The sequence below is a fragment of the Balaenoptera physalus genome (assembly GCF_965194825.1).
Source record: "Balaenoptera physalus genome assembly, chromosome: 10".
Lineage (NCBI taxonomy): Eukaryota > Metazoa > Chordata > Mammalia > Artiodactyla > Balaenopteridae > Balaenoptera > Balaenoptera physalus.
The window spans coordinates 66,965,027-66,983,945 of NC_138889.1; the positions used below are offsets into that span (position 1 = coordinate 66,965,027).

At 40.4% G+C, this 18,919-nt stretch overlaps 1 protein-coding gene and 1 long non-coding RNA gene across 4 annotated transcripts in view; one reads left to right on the forward strand and one right to left on the reverse strand.

Moving 5' to 3' along the window:
- Window positions 1-18,919, forward strand: part of LOC309668375 — a 485,025-nt gene that overhangs the window by 375,659 nt on the left and 90,447 nt on the right. The gene's annotated exons all lie outside the window — the stretch shown is intronic.
- DENND5A (DENN domain containing 5A) overlaps window positions 1-18,919 on the reverse strand; it is a 110,573-nt gene that overhangs the window by 10,758 nt on the left and 80,896 nt on the right. For all 3 annotated transcript variants that reach the window (XM_082478056.1, XM_082478055.1, XM_082478054.1), the window contains 7 exons: window positions 17,239-17,389; window positions 15,744-15,837; window positions 13,406-13,537; window positions 8,721-8,873; window positions 3,183-3,267; window positions 1,542-1,626; window positions 622-750 (listed from right to left, as the gene is read on the reverse strand). In XM_082478056.1, coding sequence (XP_082334182.1) covers window positions 622-750; window positions 1,542-1,626; window positions 3,183-3,267; window positions 8,721-8,873; window positions 13,406-13,537; window positions 15,744-15,837; window positions 17,239-17,389 — 829 coding nt within the window. The remainder of the gene's footprint in view (window positions 1-621; window positions 751-1,541; window positions 1,627-3,182; window positions 3,268-8,720; window positions 8,874-13,405; window positions 13,538-15,743; window positions 15,838-17,238; window positions 17,390-18,919) is intronic.

The window sequence follows — 18,919 nt, forward strand, 5'->3', positions numbered from 1 at the left end:
GAATTATTCTTCTACAGATAAAGAAGAAGAAGAAATGTTACATCACCAAAAACTTCAGGAAGAATATACCACCAAAACAAGAAAAGTCCTCCCATCTTCTTTATGGGAACTGATCCGAGGTAGAGCACAACAAGAGCTCATTGGTTGACCAATGGCTGAAAGAGCCTGGATAAACCATAGTAGGTCCCAGAAGAGAAACCAACAGCCAAAAGGGAGGACCACTGTTTCCTGGAGTGGTTGTGGCCAGAGGCCCGAAGAATCCAGGCCTTTAAAACTAAGTTAGAAAAAAAAAAAAAAAGAACTAAGTTAGAGAGCATGCAGTCAACTGATTATGTCTGAATGTTCCTACTAAAACAAGTGTGCTGTGTTGAGCAGTGCCAAAAGAGTTAATTCATCTACAGGAAAATATAAAAAATATTGCAGTGTAAGTGTACAACAGTGTTCTACACAGAAAGGAATAAAGAAAAAAAGAAGAAATGCTGCAAAACCTTCATATGCAATTTGAGTTTAGCTGAATTCAGCAGTAATGATATACCGAATACCCCTCCCTTCCCACGGGGGTTTCCAAATCCCTCCCGCCATTCCCAGGAGCTGGTTCTACTCCAGGTGGAGTGGCCTTACTTGGTGAGCTCATGGTCTGAGAGAAGCTGCTTCAGGTGTCTGGAAAGTAACTTTTTTTCCATGGACAGTCGCACCCATGCTCTGGCTTTTCCCACATCAGTCTTGATTTCCCCAATGTTCTGGATGTGCCTGAAGGGGGAATGGGAAAAGGGGAGTGGAGGGTAGGGTGGGAGATGAACTCACTATCAATACCTCCCCTGTAACACCAAAGGAAGCCTGGCCAGGGAGCCCTACTGCATCCTGAGAGAGTCCATCTCTCTTGTTCTCTAAATCCTGAGCTTCCAGATAACTTTGCCAGATAGGCTCACCATAATTTGGGGGGCTGGGGAGGAAGCCAGTACAGCTTTTAGAAAGCAAGGCTAACCCCAGAGGTCTCAGGCCTGGAAATACTCTGGTGTAATTCTCCAAAAATGTTAGGAAACACAACTGCTTGTACAGCTCTACAAATGCATCATGAAGCACAGGACCAATGAGGAGGGATTTCTGGTTAAATGAGACACTGTAGAAGCCCAGGTCACTGAGACTCTGCTATTTAAAGTGGACACCTTGGACTTCCCTGGTGGTGCAGTGGTTAAGAATCCACCTGCCAATGCAGGGGACACGGGTTCGAGCCCTGGTCCAGGAAGGTCCCACATGCTGTGTAGCAACTAAGCCCATGCGCCACAACTACTCAGCCTGCATGCCACAACTATGGAAGCCCACGCACCTAGAGCCCGTGCTCTGCAACAAGAGAAGCTACCACAATGAGAAGCCCGCGCACTGAAACGAAGAGTAGCTCCCACTCGCCACAACTAGAGAGAGCCTGCGCACAGCAACGAAGACCCAACGCAGCCAAAAATAAATAAATAAATAAAGTGGACACCTAAGCAGCAACTGAAAACAGGATTTTAGTGGCTTATTACAAATGAGCCCAGACTGACCTCATATCCTGAATGAGGGAGATTCTCAGGGGAGGCATGACTGAGCTGGCATCAGACTTCCTCCGTTCTGAATCAAGAAATATTCCTAGAACAAAAAGTTGGTTAAGTCCAAAGAGATCTGTATACCCAAATAGCTGACTACCCTTCTTATCTCAAATCACAAATATCTACAGAAAAAAGCTGGGGTTACTTTGGTAACACTTTGATCAATCATTTCATGAATATTAAGTACCTACTAGGTATCAAATTTTATACTTTTATGCATATTATCTCACTTAATTCTGTAACAACTTATAAGATAGCCATGGACGGTATCACAGAGGAGGAAACTGAAATTCAGAGAGGTTAGCTGCTTTGCCCCAGTCACCAAGTGGCAAAGTCAGGACTGGAAGGAACACAGATCCTCTGGCTCCTAATCCAGTGTGTTCTCATCAGAATCCATGGAAGCAGTGCTTCCACTAGGAGCCACTACTCATGCCCTGCTCTTGCCTCAAAATGGACTACAAAAGAGCCAAGGGAATATGTAAAGAACATGATCCAGGATGCTTAGGACCTCTAGATACAATACCTTTATATCCTCATGTCTGGCCCAACAATTAAAATCAGTATCTTCATCATTCAGCTGTTGATAATTTTTGGCTACAGTTTTATCCCTTGCCAATAAATTCTACAGCTTTCCTGAGAAGCCTCTGCTCTCATACTCAGAAAGTGGACAAAAAACTCCTTATGAGGCTACTTAGGGAGCTTTTGTACCTGGTTTTTTGCCAGCTGTTTTCCCCATGTTCAGTGCTAGATGAGATCAACTAATTCAAGGGCAAAGACAACACTGAGTATATGCCTACCTTTTCACCCCCACTTAAACTGACCTTTACCATTAGGACAAGAACATCTAAGAAAGTTAAACAAACTCCCTGGCAGAGAGAGGAGAATGAAGGATGGTATGAAGGGGTGATGCTGCCAAGAAGAAAAGGAAGGAGGGAGACTGTCCTGGAAGGGACACTGCAGGATGTTATAAAGAACAGTAGGCCGGAGATAAGAGGCCTGGCTCTTGATCTGGCCTCTTCTATCAATTCACTGTGTGACCTTGAGTAAATTAAATTCCTCTCTGGATCCCAGTTTCCTCCTCTTGTAAAACAAGGGGGCTGGACTAGATGATTTCTGGGGTCCATGCCAACTCTGATATTTTTATTAAATAGAAACAGAAAGCAAGTGGAAGGGATCATGCACACCAGGCCTTGACTTTGAGAAGTTCCAAGGCAGGACACTGACAAACAGGCTCTCTTAACTGATAGGATAGATCATCTCAATGCTCATCTCACAGAAATAAAACAAAAGACTCTGAAAACACTCTAAACACAGGACATCAGTATCAATCCAAATTCATTTAAAACCCAAATTTATTCTAAGACTGGCCTCTTGCTGATATAAATCTTCCATCTCACTGATCAAGTGTATAGAAACACATAATAAAAGCAAACCCCATGGTTTTGGTATGCTCTGTGGTTCAGAGAGCCCTGTGGCTTAAACATTACAGAGTGAAGACTTCATTGACCTGGAACAGTCTGCTACAGATGATCACTTCAGTGGGGGATGGGAAAGTGAGTGGAGGGAGTTTGTCCAATGGTGCAGAGACCATCTTACCTGAGGTACTGAGGCTTCCTGATGTGAGTTTTCTCTGCCGGTTTTCCTGATAATGTAACAGGTGGGACCACAAGGCTGATTTCCCCTGGAACCAATGCAAGGGAGAAATATCTATCAGTTTAGATTTCTAAGGGCAAGGCATCTAGTGAATAGAGTCAGAGATAATTTGAACATATAGATATGCGCTTTTGCTAAAAAGTATCTGTCCTATTTGTTAGCTCGATGTACACCCAGATGCAATGTATACAAATATATATCCCCTTACTAAAATCCAGGAGAAATATAAAGAATGGAAGGGAACAGAAAAAAGAAAAGATCCCCCACTGGGAATAGGAAGGACATGGCCAAAAAAGAGCCTGGGAATGGACCAGTGGATAAGAAAGAAAAAAGCAAATAACCTATCAATCTCTAAATGGTCTGTTGGTTGAAGGTCAGCTTGGGTAGTGCATGATGGCTTTTGCACAGAGGAGTGGATACCGAGCCTACAAGATTCTGTAACAGCTCCCGAATTTCCTAAAATATTTAAAGGCATTCCTGCCCTTAGTGCAGCCTAGGGAGGGTAAGTCATCACAAGGATGGGGATTTACTGTGGAAGGTACTTTGAAGAAGCCTGCAGGAAAGGAGGCCGGTACTTAACTGCAAGTCTGAGATATACTATAGTCGACACAGCAGAACCTTGGCATTTGAAAACATAAAAGCTGCAGTTTAAACTGCTGGAGACACGCAGTGATTTGTCATTTTACCAAGGCTCAAATCTGCACAGCATTCTCAAGCCTGACATAAGGAAGCAATTTGCCTACATAGTGAATAAGCCTAGCTGGTCACCCAGCAACTGCTTTGTCTCTTTCTAGTCATCCTTCAGTACACAGTGACCCTTGTTATGGGATTCAAAACTTTATTTCAGATTCATGGTAAATGTTCCTATATAGTTGATATAATATAAATGTAGTATAAGTTTGTTTTAATAGTAGGATTTATTATGATCATTTTATAAGTCACTTAGTGTCTGTATTTCATAAAAGTAAGAGTAATAATAAGGACAGAAGCTACCATGTCTTGAGTTTTTCTACGAACTAAGCACTATGTTAAATGTTTAAAATACAATACTCTATTTAATGCTTTCAACAGTCCTAAAAGGTAGGTACCTCTATCCTCATTTTCTTTAGAAAAGAGCAAACTGAGGATCAGAAAGACTAAGGAACTTGTAAAAGATCACACAGCTAGGAAGTAGAGTGTTGGGCAAGCTTAAGTGTATCTAATATTAGACCCACTGCTGTTAATAATGATGCTATACGGCTGCTTCTGGAAGAGAGCATTTAACTTCTGAAGTTATATTTTCTGAAGAAAATTTTATTCTCTGGAATGAATGTGAGGATTTAAGGTCTCAAGATTTTCCCCCTGAGAATATCAAGGATCTGTTTTATTTTTAACCTCCAACTTGATCGGTTTTGGGGGGAAAAAAATCAAGCATTTGAATGGAAAAAACCCCTCATCTATAGATCAGCAAGCTGTTGACATAAACTTGCTGTATGTTAGGCTTTCCTACAAGATTTAACCAACTTAAAACCCAACAACCTCAATGGCAGTTTTTTAAAAAACACACAAGTTAAAACTAGACAAGACCATTTTTTTTAATTCACTGAATTACCAAACGTTTGAGAAAACAGCTGTTCAACAACATCAATGAGACTACTCCTAAACTGTTACTAACTGGTATATTAATACAATGTATGTAGAAGACAATACGAGACCTTAAAATATTCATGCTCTTTGATTTAGTAATACAACTTCTAAAAACCCATTCATCCATCCATTTACTGAAACCATAGCATAGGCCCCTAAAAAGGCAGAGACAGCCTTTTTCATCACTGTATCCCCAAAATCTGGGCAGACGAGGAAGGCAGCCTCCCTTAACAGAACTGTCTGGAAGTAAAATACAGCTGGTCACCAGAGAGTCCTCACATGCAACGATACCGAAGAGCCAAAGGCAAGAGCAACACCAGGCCACTGTGCCAGAAGGACGCCCGGGTGCTCAGTGATTGCACTGGGGAGGAGGGAGAGCCGGGGCAAGAGTGAGAGAGCAGCAGCTGGGCTGAAGCCTAGTGACAGGGCACTGGGGGTTTTCTAGTTCAGGAGACATGGATTATTCTTTTCCTCTTTTGCAAAGGGCCTGATTGGGATTGCAAGATTCAATACAGTCCAACTACCCATTTGGGAATGTGGCCACACAATATATAGCACCAGATTCTCCAAGAATGTCACATGCATGAAAGATGAGAAACAACCCCTTTTCATTTACCAGTCCTCAAATGGCAGCAGTTACAAAAACAGTATGAGAAAACCAAACCTCACCTTTAATTGTCAGAAAATATACTAAAGGAGAAAGTCCATGTCCTCGGAAAATGTCACCGAAAGCCAAAGAGAATGGTGAGGATAACAGAGGTTTTTATGAGGACTTGCGGCAGGCAGCCCTGCAGGCAGCTAATAACAAAACCTAGGAGGCCAGCAGCAAAAACTGCGGTTCGGGTTCTCTCTACTTTCTAAGCAGATACTATGGGTAGTTGCTCAGTAACGTGCCCCCACAGGGAGGCGATAAGATCACCCTCTGAGAGTGAATTTGATCGCAATCGGGTGCATGATGGAAGAGACCAGGGAGCCAGGTTATAATCCCTGGACTGCAACATAACTGAAGAATGTCTCAGCAGGAGAAAAGTAGTCTAAACACAGGCTAACAAAATGGAGGCCTAAGGAGAACATGCTGTAGGAACCCCACAAAGATAGGGATTTCAACCCCCAACTGAACAATCCCTACCAGCAGGCACAGACCCTCACTTCCTTCTGCGACACTGTCAGTGGTTCACTTTTAGAGCTCCAAAAGCAGGGCTCAGAACAAAATGGAACCTCAATTGAAAAGCCCCCACTGTTCTCTACTGGTTTCTCACCAGTAAGTAGCCTCTGTCTATCCAAACTGAGAGAGCGATCAAATGGGCTCCAAAAGAAATTCCTCAAGCTATGGGAATTCTTGAAGGATATAGCTGCAAAGCCTCAGGGCACAGGTTTAAAACACCTGTGATGATATGGTATCATTTTTTTAATGCCTCACTAACTCCCTGAAGACTTTTATGGAGAATATCAAGAAGTTTGGGAGGCATATGTTTTACCAAAAAACCGAAAGAGCTCAACTATATTGCCAGGCTTGCTAAACTTCAAAGAAAATGATAAAATGATTATGTATATTCTACTCATTTATTACAGAGAAAAGGAAAGAAAGAGAAATCCTTCATGTAGAACCCAGCATAATAAGAGCTGTCATAAGCTGCATACCCACCGCATGCCAGGTACTTTTTTTACTACATCTAATTATCATAACAACCCTGAAAGATAGGTTTTAGCCCACAGTGTTGCTACTATACTACAAGACTCTCAACATTTTAGGGATGTGATACACAATTATTAACATTTTTAAAAATCTATAATCACAGCGCTGTTTGTAATACTGAAAAATCAGAAATAACTCAAACAACCAATAATAAAGGATTGATTCAAGTACTGCACATCTATACAGTGGAAACAATTAAAACTGAGATTTTAGAGGAATAACCACAAACATTTACAGAGAAACTCCCAGATACCAGGCTCTGAGCTTAGTGCTTTACACAAATTATCTTATCAAATCCTCACAAGAACCCTACAGAGGTAGAGGCGGTTCTTTTAAAATTCCATCATACACATGAGGAAACAGAAGCTTAGAGAAGCTAGGTACCATGCTCAGTTTCATAAACTTAAAGCAGGAATTAAACCCAGGACTATCTGATTTATAGTCTCAGCTCTTAAACACTTACTATACTATCACCTAATTAGTTAAGGACATGGAAAAGATATTCTGAGGCAAGAAAAAACAAGTTTCAAAACATTATGTACAGTATGATCCCATTTGGATTTTTTAAAAAAAGCTTTATTGAGACATACTTCACATTACCATAAAATTCATACTTATAAAGTGTACAAAGTTCTGTACCAAAAAAAAAAAAAATCTGTTTCAGTATAGTCACAGAGTTGTGCAACCATCACCACTACCTAACTTTAGGTGATTTTTACCACCCCAAAAAACCCATTAGCAGTCACTCCTTATCCCTCCCTAGCCTATGGCAACCCCTAATCTACTTTCTGTCTATGGATTTGCCTATTCTGGACATTTTATATAAATGAGATCATACACTATGTGGTCTTCTGTGACTGACTTCTTCCACTTAGTATGTTTTCAAATTTCATCCATATTGTACCATGTATCCACACTTCATTCCTTTTATTGCTGAAAAATATTCCACTGTATGAATACACCACATTCAGTTTATCCATTCACCAGCTTATGGACATTTGGGTTGTTGCAACTTTTGGTTATTAGGAATAATGCTGCTAGGAATATGAACATTTTCATACACATATTTACATAGACATGTTTCCCTTTCTCTTGAGTACATAGCTAGAAATGGACTTGCTGGGTCATATGATAACTCTAACATTTCAAGGAACTGCCAGATTGTTTTCCAAAGAGGCTGCACCACTTTACATTCCCATCAGCAATATCTGAAGGTTCCAATTTCTCTGCATCCTTACTAACTCTTGTTATTGTCTGTCTTCTTTATTTTAGCTATCCTAGTAGATGTGAAAAGGTATCTCATTGCAGTTCTGTTGGATTTTTAAATATACAGCTGTACATGGGCATATGCGCACAGAAAAATGTTTTGAAGGACAGATGAGGTAGATTGCTTCTATGCCCATGAGAATGAAAACTCCAGGAGTGCAGAGATCTTGGTCTGCTTTATTCACTGAGGTATTTCAAGTGCCTACAACAGTGTCTGGCACACTGCAGGCCCTAACTAAATATTTGCTGGATACTTATATATATTTCCTAATTTTTCCATAATAAAACTGCTTTTGAAAACTTTTCAAGTTCTTTTCAAATTTAAAAATGCATGAAAGTGTAAGCTGTCCATCTTGCCTAGTTATTCAAAGTTCAGTATTTTGAAATAAGGAGATTCTCTTGGTATTAAGCAGTAGAAATCAAACTTACTCAACTTTTTTGGTATTCTCTCAAATCTTTAGAAGGTTAAGCTATCTGCATATAAAAGAAATGTTAATGACAGACCTTTTCCCACTGGGAATGTACAAATAGTGAAGGACCCTTAAAATACATTTGGTACTTCCTGAGCTCCAAGTTCTCTTTCCTTTGTGTTCTATCTCCAGACTAGGACCAGCTACCAAACAGGACCTATCAGTTTGGCCTTCAGCTCTATTTGCAGGAAAAAAGATGCCACTTTTAAAATGTCTGACAAATACACAGATTTATAAAGCTTATTTTTAAAGAAGATGGCTTGGGTCACATTTATTTACTTATTTGTTGAACTATTTCAAGTCTCACTCCAAAAGCACCATGCACCATTCTTCAAAGCCAGCCAGCTGGAAAAGTGTGGGAAAGCTAGTAAGCAAAAACAGGAAGACAGTCTGCTCAACAGGGAGAGGCCAGACATTCATTACCTGTTTCACTTGTAGCCCATGACTCCAAATCCTTTCCAGGAGGTCACAAAGGCTGGCAATCAAGGTGTTCTCCTCCACCCCTGTGATGTTCACCTCCCCGTGCCCTAGCTCCACAGCCTCTCGGCCCATCTTCTCCACCAGCATCCTCTTGGTCTATAAGAAATGAGTCGGTAAGATTAGACACCCACAGTTAGCCAGATCACATTCAACTAGAGAGGGTTGTGGCCAACTGCCCAGCATATCTGCTGGGCTGGGAGTAAGACCCAGAGATAAAGAGTGTATTTATTCTCTACCACTGAGGTCAGGTTATAGTAGAGAGCCTTCTTCAAAGAAAATAAAAACACAGAAATCACTATTTGACCTTGGGCAAGTGATTTCATCACTCTGGATTAAGTTTTTACATTTATGAAATGAAAAGAGTTGAATAAAACCCTTTGGTCATGCTCATCTCTGACATTCTCTGACTCTGACTGCTTAACTGACCCTATTAAACAAACCTTTCAGCATTTAATCCTAGAAATATATCTAAAGTATCCATCAAGGGGATGAAAAGTTGAAGAGGAATAATTTACTTTTAGGTAAAATTTTTCACGTGCTCATTGTAAAACAAAAACAAAAAAACACACTGAATAATGATAATTGCAGCTTTGTGCCAGGCACTGTACTAAGTATTACATTATCTCATTTAAGTCTAATAACTCTATGAGAAGTATTATTATTTTTCACAATTTACTGATAAGGAAATTGAGGTCAGAGAACTTAAGTAACTTGCCCAAATTCACACAGCAAAGAAGCAGATCTGGTCTTTGAACCTAAAGCTGCCTAAATATTGAATCCAAGTTCCTAAGGAAGATTTAATCATGTTATAAATTTGTGACATATAAAAATCTAGGGGTTTCCCTGGTGGCGCAATGGTTAAGAATCCGCCTGCCAATGCAGGGGACATGGGATGGAGCCCCGGTCCGGGAAGATCCCACATGTCATGGAGCAAATAAGCCCGTGCGCCACAACTACTGAGCCTGCGCTCTAGAGCCCGCAAGCCACAACTACTGAGCCCACGTGACACAACTACCGAAGCCCGTGCGCCTAGAGCCCGTGCTCCACAACAAGAGAAGCCACCACAATAAGAAGCCTGCACACCGCGACGAAGAGTAGCTCCCACTCATCGCAAGTAGAGAAAGCCCGCACGCAGCAACGAAGACCCAACACAGCCAAAAATAAAAATCAATAAATTTATATAAAAAAAAAAAGAATCTAAAGAGCAAGGAAAAATATCACCCCATACCCTACCCTGCAGAAGCAACAACTCTTAACACTTTGGCATATTTCTTTCCAGTGTTACTATTCTTAATTTTTTATTGTGAAATATATCTCATATACAGACACATATATGTGTGTATGTGAATGTATACTATTAGACTATCATAACCATCAACCAGATTAAGAAAAAAAATACTGCCCATTGCCTATCTATACTTTTGAAGAATCCCATGTGCCTTCTCCAGTCACCTTTCCCACTCTAGAAGTGATCACTGTTCTGACTTACAAACTAAAACTACAGAAAAGCAAGGAAATGATTAACACCTATATTTGTATCCCTAAACAATGTAGTTTAGTTTTGCCAGTATGTTTTTTTTTGTTATTTTCTTTTTTTAATTTATTTATTTTATTTATTTATTTTTGGCTGCATTGGGTCTTTGTTGCTGTGTGCAGGCTTTCTCTAGTTGTGGCGAGGGGGGCCACTCTTCATTGCAGTGTGCAGGCTTCTCATTGCAGTGGCTTTTCTTGCTGCAGAGCACGGGCTCTAGGTGCTCGGGCTTCAGCAGTTGTGGCACACGGGCTCAGCAGTTGTGGCTCGTGGGCTCTACAGCACAGGCTCAGTAGTTGTGGCGCATGGGCTTAGCTGCTCTGCAGCATGTGGGATCTTCCCGGACCGGGGCTCGAACCCGTGTCCCCTGCCTTGGCAGGCGGATTCTTAACCACTGCGCCACCAGGGAATCCCCTTTTGTTATTTTCTTTTCACTCAACTTTATGTTTGTGAAATTCATACACACTGATCAATATATCTGTTGTCTATTTCCACGCTGTATAGCATTCCACTGTATAAATATACTGCAATTTATTATTTATTCTCCTACTGAGTGGTATTTGGGTTGTTTCCGGTGTGGGACTATTACAAAGAATTCTGCTGTAAACGTCTCATACATATCTCCTGGGTCATGCTGCAAAGGTTTCTCTAGGGAATATAGCTAGGAGAAGAATACTGGATAATAAATGCTATGCTGTTTTGCAAAGCAATCATACCAATTTACATTTCCAACAGTATCAGAGTTCCCTGTTGCTCCACGTGCTAGCCAACAGTTGATAGCGTTAGGCTGATTACTATGTTTCTTCAATTCTAATATGTACACTTTTCCACATATTAACAAATCTGAAGTTAGGATATATTTCACCATCATTGTTGACCAGGCAGTAGACATAAGAAAGTTGTCACTGCCAGAGCATGCATTTCAAAACTTGAGAATGAATGCAAGGGGCATGGAAAACAAATCCCAGAGACAAGAGACAAGCCCTCTTTCAAGAAAGGCAGCATCACCAATGTTCTTGATGGGAGAAAAGACAACATTGTTGGGAAAAATCATGGATATCAACGACTTAGAATTAACTGATGAAGTTTTTAAAATGCCTGAATTCAAAATATCAGTACTGGTATAACAACCTAACTTGTAACAGTAATAATTCTTTCTGCAAGAGAAAGTATATTTGATTTCATCCCATAAAAATGCATCACTTAGAAACTGAAATGCAGGAAAATCTTTTTTTTCCTTTGATGAATGAACAGGATGTAGTAGGGGCCAAGTTAGTTCAACTGTCCTAAAAAGCACAGTATACTGACTTGGTTGAAAGGCTGTATTTTTATTAGAAATTTAAGTTCTGAACTAAAATATTAAAAGTTAAGAATGACTATCTTGGGACTTCCCTGGTGGCACAGTGGTTAAGAATCCGTCTGCCAATGCAGAGGACACGGGTTTGATCCCTGGTCCCAGAAGATCCCACGTGCCGTAGAGCAACTAAGCCCGTGCACCACAACTACTGAGCCTGCGCTCTAAAGCCCGCAAGCCACAACTACTGAAGCCTGCATGCCTAGAGCCCACGCTCTAGAGGCCGCAAGCCACAACTACTGAGCCCATGCGCCACAACTACTGAAGCCTGCGCACCTAGAGCCCGTGCTCTGCAACAAGAGAAGCCACCACAATGAGAAGCCCGTACACCGCAACAAAGAGTAGCCCCCGCTCACTGCAACCAGAGAAAGCCCGTCACAGCAACGAAGACCCAATGCAACCAAAACTAGAAATAATAATTTTAAAGATAAAAAATAAAAGAAAGCAGATCTCTACAAATCTGTTATAAAAAAAAAAAAAAGAATGACTATCTTTTGATCCAGCAATCCCACTTCTGAGTATATATCCAAAAGAACTGAAATTAGGATCTCAAAGAAATATCTGCATCCCCAAGTTCACTGCAGCATTATTCATGACAGCCTAGATATGGAAACTACCCAAGTATCTACTGATAGATGAATGGATAAACAATATGTGGTATATACATATATATGATGGAGTATAATTCAGCCTTTAAAAAGCCTTTAAAAAGAAGGAAATCCTGCCATTTGCAGCAATGTGGATGAACCTGGATGACATTATGCTAAGTGAAATACGCCAAACAGGACAAATACTACATGATTCCACTTATATAAGGTATCTGAAATAGTCAAACAAATTCATACAAGCAGAGAATAGAATGGTGGTTGCTAGGGGCTGTGGGGAGGGAAAAATAGGGAATTGTTGCTCAAGAGGTATGAAGTTTCAGTATTCATAGGTAAGAAGAATAAGCTCTGGAGATCTGCTGTACAACATAGCACCTATAACAATATAATACTGTGCAATTTAAAATATGTTAAGAGGACAGATCTCATGTTGTGTTCTTACTACAAAAACAAACAAAAAACACAAAAGAATATAAGGAAATTTTTGGAAGTGACAGATATGTCTACCTTGATTGGTGGTAACGGTATCACCAGTGTATGCATATGTCCAAACTCATCAAGATGTATACATTATATGTGTGTAATTTTTTGTATATCAATTATACCTTAATAAAGCTTTAAAAAATTACTATTCTTATAGAATGGAAAAAAACATGCCAACAGCAAGCTTAAACTGAATAATACACCTTGATCTGGCACACAGTAGGCACTCAGCAAATTCTTGTTTCTAGACACATGAGATCAGTGCTACCAGATTAAATCAGAGAGGCAAAAACATTTGCATACGTGTAAGACTAATCTGTTGAAGACAATTCAACTACATTACTTACTTAAGATATTACTTAAAATTAATGATTTTAAGTAACATAAGATGTCTGAAATTAAAAACTACATCTGTCTCTCAGTTTTAAAGAATACATATTAAGTTTTTATCAAGCAAAGCGTGCTTGCTCTCAATTAATGGTATATTTTATTTAAAACAGATACACCTAATTCCAAGTTAACAGGATCTTGACATTAGTACTATCCCATTATATTAACAATATTTTCAAAATCAAGAAAAGAGTGGTCAGAGCTAAGCCTTGGTCTCATCTTGGCTGCCAAAGAAAATACACATTCAGAAGTGTCCACAGCTCACCTTGTTGCGGCATTCCTTCAGCAGACCCTCCACAAACTTCCAGTTGGTTTGGGCAATCACTGACGGGGAAAGGTTGGACAGTCTGGGCTGGCGGATGGTGCTGCCCATATTCCTGGCTTCTTGGATGTACTTCTAAAGCAAAAGGAAAAATCAAAGACTCTTCGTGGCCATGCACACAGACCACAGGCAACCAGTACTGATGGGGCCTGAAGAGGGCACTATCACCCCGCACTTTCTTACTGCCTCTTTCCTAGGCTCAGGGCAAAGTTTAAAATGCAGTGCTTGTATCGTAGGGAAAACTGAGAAAATATGATGAATTAATTCTGTTTTTTCTAATGTAAAGCCCTCTTGGCTTTAATGATACAAGAGGTAAAAAACATATGGCTGCAACATGTGTGAGTGTGCAAACTCCTATGAGTAGGCAGACCAACTCAAATCTCAGAGTACTATTGAGGAAAATCATTTTCCCCACCAAGTTTGGAGGTATTTAATTCCTCTGCTCATATCAAAGATATCCATCCTTGCTAAATTAGGACCTGAAGAACATGTGTGTACACTCAAAACAACAACTGCATTTTCTGATTTTCTACAATTTGCTGGTGATTCCCCATATGCTGTCTGTTTTAACATATAACCAAATCAATGTAGTAAACTGCACACTGACATCCTCTCAGTGTCCCAGGTTCACAACCTACATTTTTACTCCCAACTTCTTTCTTTCCCCATATTTATTCCAGTAGTACAATTCTGTCCATTCTATCTTCTGGCCCCTCAATCTGCCCCTACTACCAGCCCCTAAGATTAGGCTTCAATTACTATCACCTGCACTACTGCTACCTGCTCCTAACTTGCTAGCTACCTCCAGTACCTCTTGCCTCCCAAATATTCTGCCCACAGCCTCCTTCACACAACCACCACCAAACTTTGGATCCTGCCATCTCCTCTATTTGCAATACTCGTCTTTGTCCCTAACAATCCTATCATCCTCAAGACTTAAACAGATGCTGGTTCCTCCAAACAGTCTTGTTTGAGATTACCCCAGACAGAACTGACCTCTGCTTTCTTTAATCAGTGATCAAACACTGGTGTGCCTCTCATATGGCCCTTTCATATGGCCTTTGCTCCCTTAATAAACTGGTATTCCCTGAGGACAAGGCTACCTCCTTATCATCTTTATATTTCAAAGTGTTTACTATAGTGATTTTGACCAAGAAAACGTACTCAATAAACACTGCTGAAAGAAATAATATGGAGGTGAGGTGGAAGACCCAGGGGAGACTTTTAAAATAACACCTACACCCAACACCCATTACGCCACCCTCACAAAAACACCAAGTACAACTGTATCCTATAAACCAGCAGTTAAAAATTCATAACCATATTTTGCAATATTAATTTATTCCTTTAAAAAACAGCAAAGGCAAAATATTTTCCCATTCATTGAGACGCCAGACACATATGAAAACAACATGCTTTACTGGATTTTATCTGTATAAAATGCAAACTGCAGGGTCTTTTCTCAAAGAGAAGTTGCTGAAATAGGTTTCTGAAGGTGAAGCTCCATTTTCACAAGTTCTCTGCAACTCAGTAAGGCAGGGTCTCCAACCTGAGGTTTATAACTAGAAACTTTACTGGGAACAAGTTATAGTAGAGCTGAGAAACTCAGCTTATAAGCAATAAGGACTCAGGTCAATTCAAGAATCCTCAATCCCCACACATCTGATAATAATATTCCTTTGCTCCTCTGAGAAAAAAAAGTCAAGATTACCTGTTTTAAATTAAGATAAAGAAAAAAATAGGAAAAAAGGCTCCTCCTCCCCAGGTTCACAGAGTCACAGCATTAACCCAAGTTCAGCTTTTCCTCTTTCTCACTCTAACAAAATTAACTTCTTTACCACCATACCACACACACACACACAAAAGCCTCAAAAATTTTAAAGGGATTTTTCCCAAGTTTTAGAATCTTATCTTCTGAGGTTCCTGTCACCCCTCCCACTCTCCCAACCCCTGGGAGGAAGTGAGTATCATGCATGAGTGACTACTGAAAGGACAGTGAAAGGTTCTCTTCCAAGCACTGGTATCATTCTTGAACAGAGGTGCAAATCTGGTTCAGGGAGAGGACGCACATGGCTAGTGGCCCTGCTGCCCCTTGTGAAACACTGTACATCCTGGATTTGTCACAACCGAGGCCCTTATCAGGGATCAGGAACTAACTTATTATTAACCCTTCTTTTTGAGGAGGATATTTGAATCAGACCAGAGGCCAAGGAAAAGGGAAAGAGAAGGAGGGTGTAGCATGATAACAGGGTCATTCCTTGTCATTCTCAAGGTGTCTTACCTCTCTCTGGTCATTGTCTAAACGCAGGTGTTCTGTGTGCTGCTTCTGCCGGTCTTTACGCCTCCACTGGGCAGGGGCATTCCTTTTTGTCCACCTGACAGAATCAAAGCAGACAATTAAGAATATTCCGCTAAGAGGGACTTCCCTGGTGGTGCAGTGGTTAAGAATCTGCCTGCCAATGCAGTGGACACGGGTTCGAGCCCTGGTCTGGGAAGATCCCACATGCCGCGGAGCAACTAAGCCTGTGCACCACAACTACTGAGCCTGCGCTCTAGAGCCCGCAAGCCACAACTACTGAGCCCACGTGCAACAACTACTGAAGCCCGTGCGCCTAGAGCCCGTGCTCCACAACAAAAGAAGCCACCACAATGAGAAGCCCGCGCACCGCAAGCAAGAGTAGCTCCCGCTCGCCACAACTAGAGAAAGCCTGCACACAGCAATGAAGACCCAACACAGCCAAAAATAAATAAATAAAGAGAGAAGAAAGGAAGGAAGGAAGGGAGGGAGGGAGGAAAGAAGGAAAGGAAGGAAGGAAGGAAGAAAGACAGAAGGGAAGAAAGGAAGAAAGAAAGAATATTCTGCTAAGAAAGTAAGGTCAACTGACAGGAGAAAACATAAACGTCTAGGGACCAATGCTGGCCATGGGAAACCACCAAGAAATCACCAGAGATAGCTCAGAAACCTTGAGAAGGGTAGCTTAAAGATCAGTTACTGGGCAAGAAAGAGATAATTCCCCAGGGACAGAGACATATCTTTTTTTAAAATAAATTTATTTACTTATTTATTTTTGGCTGCATTGGGTCTTTGTTGCTGTGCATGGGCTTTCTCTAGTTGCGTTGCTGTGCGTGGGCTTCTCATTGCGGTGGCTTTTCCTGTTGTGGAGCACTGGCTCTAGGTGTGCGGGCTCAGTCGTTGTGGCGCACGGGCCTAGTTGCTCCGTGGCATGTGGGATCCTCCCAGACCAGGGCTCGAACCCATGTCCCCTACATTGGCATGCGCCACCAGGGAAGTCCCAAGAGACATATCTCTCTTGAAACACCTACAAAAACTTCACTTGCAGATTCAAATCTATACTCACTCAACTCTGCCTGGGCTTTGATACACTCATCTCCAAAAGTAACGAAGAAGAGCAATCCTGCTAAGCTATCTACTTTCAGTTCAGTTATTTCAACCACCACTTACTAACGATACAGTGCTAGCTAGGTGTTGTATGGATTCAGTCATGAGATGATTTCAACCCATCTGCAGTCCGGCCTTTTACAGGCCCTGACGCATGGAGCTATCCCAATTTGCACAGTGGAGACAGGAGCTGATGATACTCTGTCACCTGTTTCCTTGTTCAAACAAGTGAACAACCTAGATAGTGTGTGTCTTCTCCATATTTACTTTACAAATGTCAAGGTCTTCTGGAGATAAGAGTCTAGGTCCAGATACTGTATAACCCTCACCACTGTGGCTAGGGAGCTGGATCAGGGAATCCCTGGGGTTGACTCACTTGTTGCTGGCTGGCCCGGTGGAAAGCACATCAGACTGCAGCTTAGGGAAGAAGCCTGGTTCATACTTCCCTTGTCCAATCTTCATGTCAAGTAAATGGGGGTGAACCGCAGTATGATCGATTTTTGCCAGTCGCAGCTCAATTGCTTTCTCTGGATGAGAATGAAAAAGTCCAATATTTTAAAAAACATACCATATTCTGGGCCATAAAACAAGTCTCAATAAATTTAAAATAATTTGAATCATACAAAGTATGTCCTGTGACCAACAATAATCAATAATACCTTAAAACTAAAAAACACACTTCTAAATAACCAAGGGGTCAAAAAAGAAATCAGCATGGCTGAGGCTAAAATGGAGTGGATTGCCTTTTATTGGATGTAGATTGTACTCTCTATTGTTAATAGAGTACTTGAAACAATTCAGGTTGGTTTTCTTGAAGTAACTTTTATGTATGATTCAGAGGACTCATGTGGATGGAAATCTCTCTGGCCCTCGAAAAACATGCCATCAGCACTCAGAGTTGGTGTTGCCCACTGCATGTCCTTTCTTCTGAATAGAAAAGAGGTGTTATTTAGGGAAAATCTTTTTTTTAAGATATGTGTAGACCATTTTATTTACTACTGGATAATATTTGTTCTTTGGTCCCTATAGAGACCATTTTTCTTTAATAGCATACTTTTTAGTGGTTGTTTTAAAATTATATAGAGAGCAGAAGTTCTTTATCTGATGTGATTTAGTAGGGTAGTGAATTGGATAACTGAAAAAGTCACTTAAGTTTGGGAATCTTAAAAGGATATATACCTCCGTTAAACATTTTAATTTAAACCATATGACTGTATAATCACCAGTCTTTTGATGAAGTGTCTGTGCAGTTTCTTTGATTATGGATCCACTAATCAGGGGTCTGCATTGTTTCTCTTGCATAAATCTCACCCATAATTCATTCACTGAGTTTTCCAGTTTTTAAAGTGGAGCGAGAACTTTTAAAGGACCTTGCAAAAGAACCATAGTAGATGCTAGTTTTCCCAAGTTTTTTGCACTTAAGTGATATGCCTAATTCAATTGCTGTATTTTTTAATGACTTTGCTTTACTGAGTCTTTTTAAAGCATTTAATTTTGTTTTCAGAGAAACAGTTCTTTTTTTTGCCCTCATATCTTACCATTTATTTACATAATATTCGGTTAAATTATACAACCCAGTAATAAGTTCAACTAGTGCAGACAAGCTTGGAAACAAATGCATACATTGTTTTTTTTAATTAATTTTTTAATTGAAGTATAGTTGATGTACAATAGTATATGTTACAGGTGTACAATATAGTGATTCACAATTTTTAAAGGTTATACCCCATTTATACATATTATAAAATATTGGCTATATTCCCTATGTTGTACAATGTATCCTTGTAGCTTATTTTATACATAAGCTTACATCAGTTTTTGGGGGTTTTTTTGCAAAAGTAATGCAAACTCAAGGCATGCAATCAAAACAATTTTAAAGGGAATAAAATGAAATCTCCTTCCTCTCTCCGTCCTGTGGTAGCCGGAGATCAAGTTTCTTGTGCATCCGTAATCAAAATAATAGTTTCTTTAAAACAAATAAATAATGTGTGGAAAAACAGTGCAGAGAGAAATGAATGTTTCCCTTTTTTTTTTTTGGCTGCACGGGCTTTCTCTAG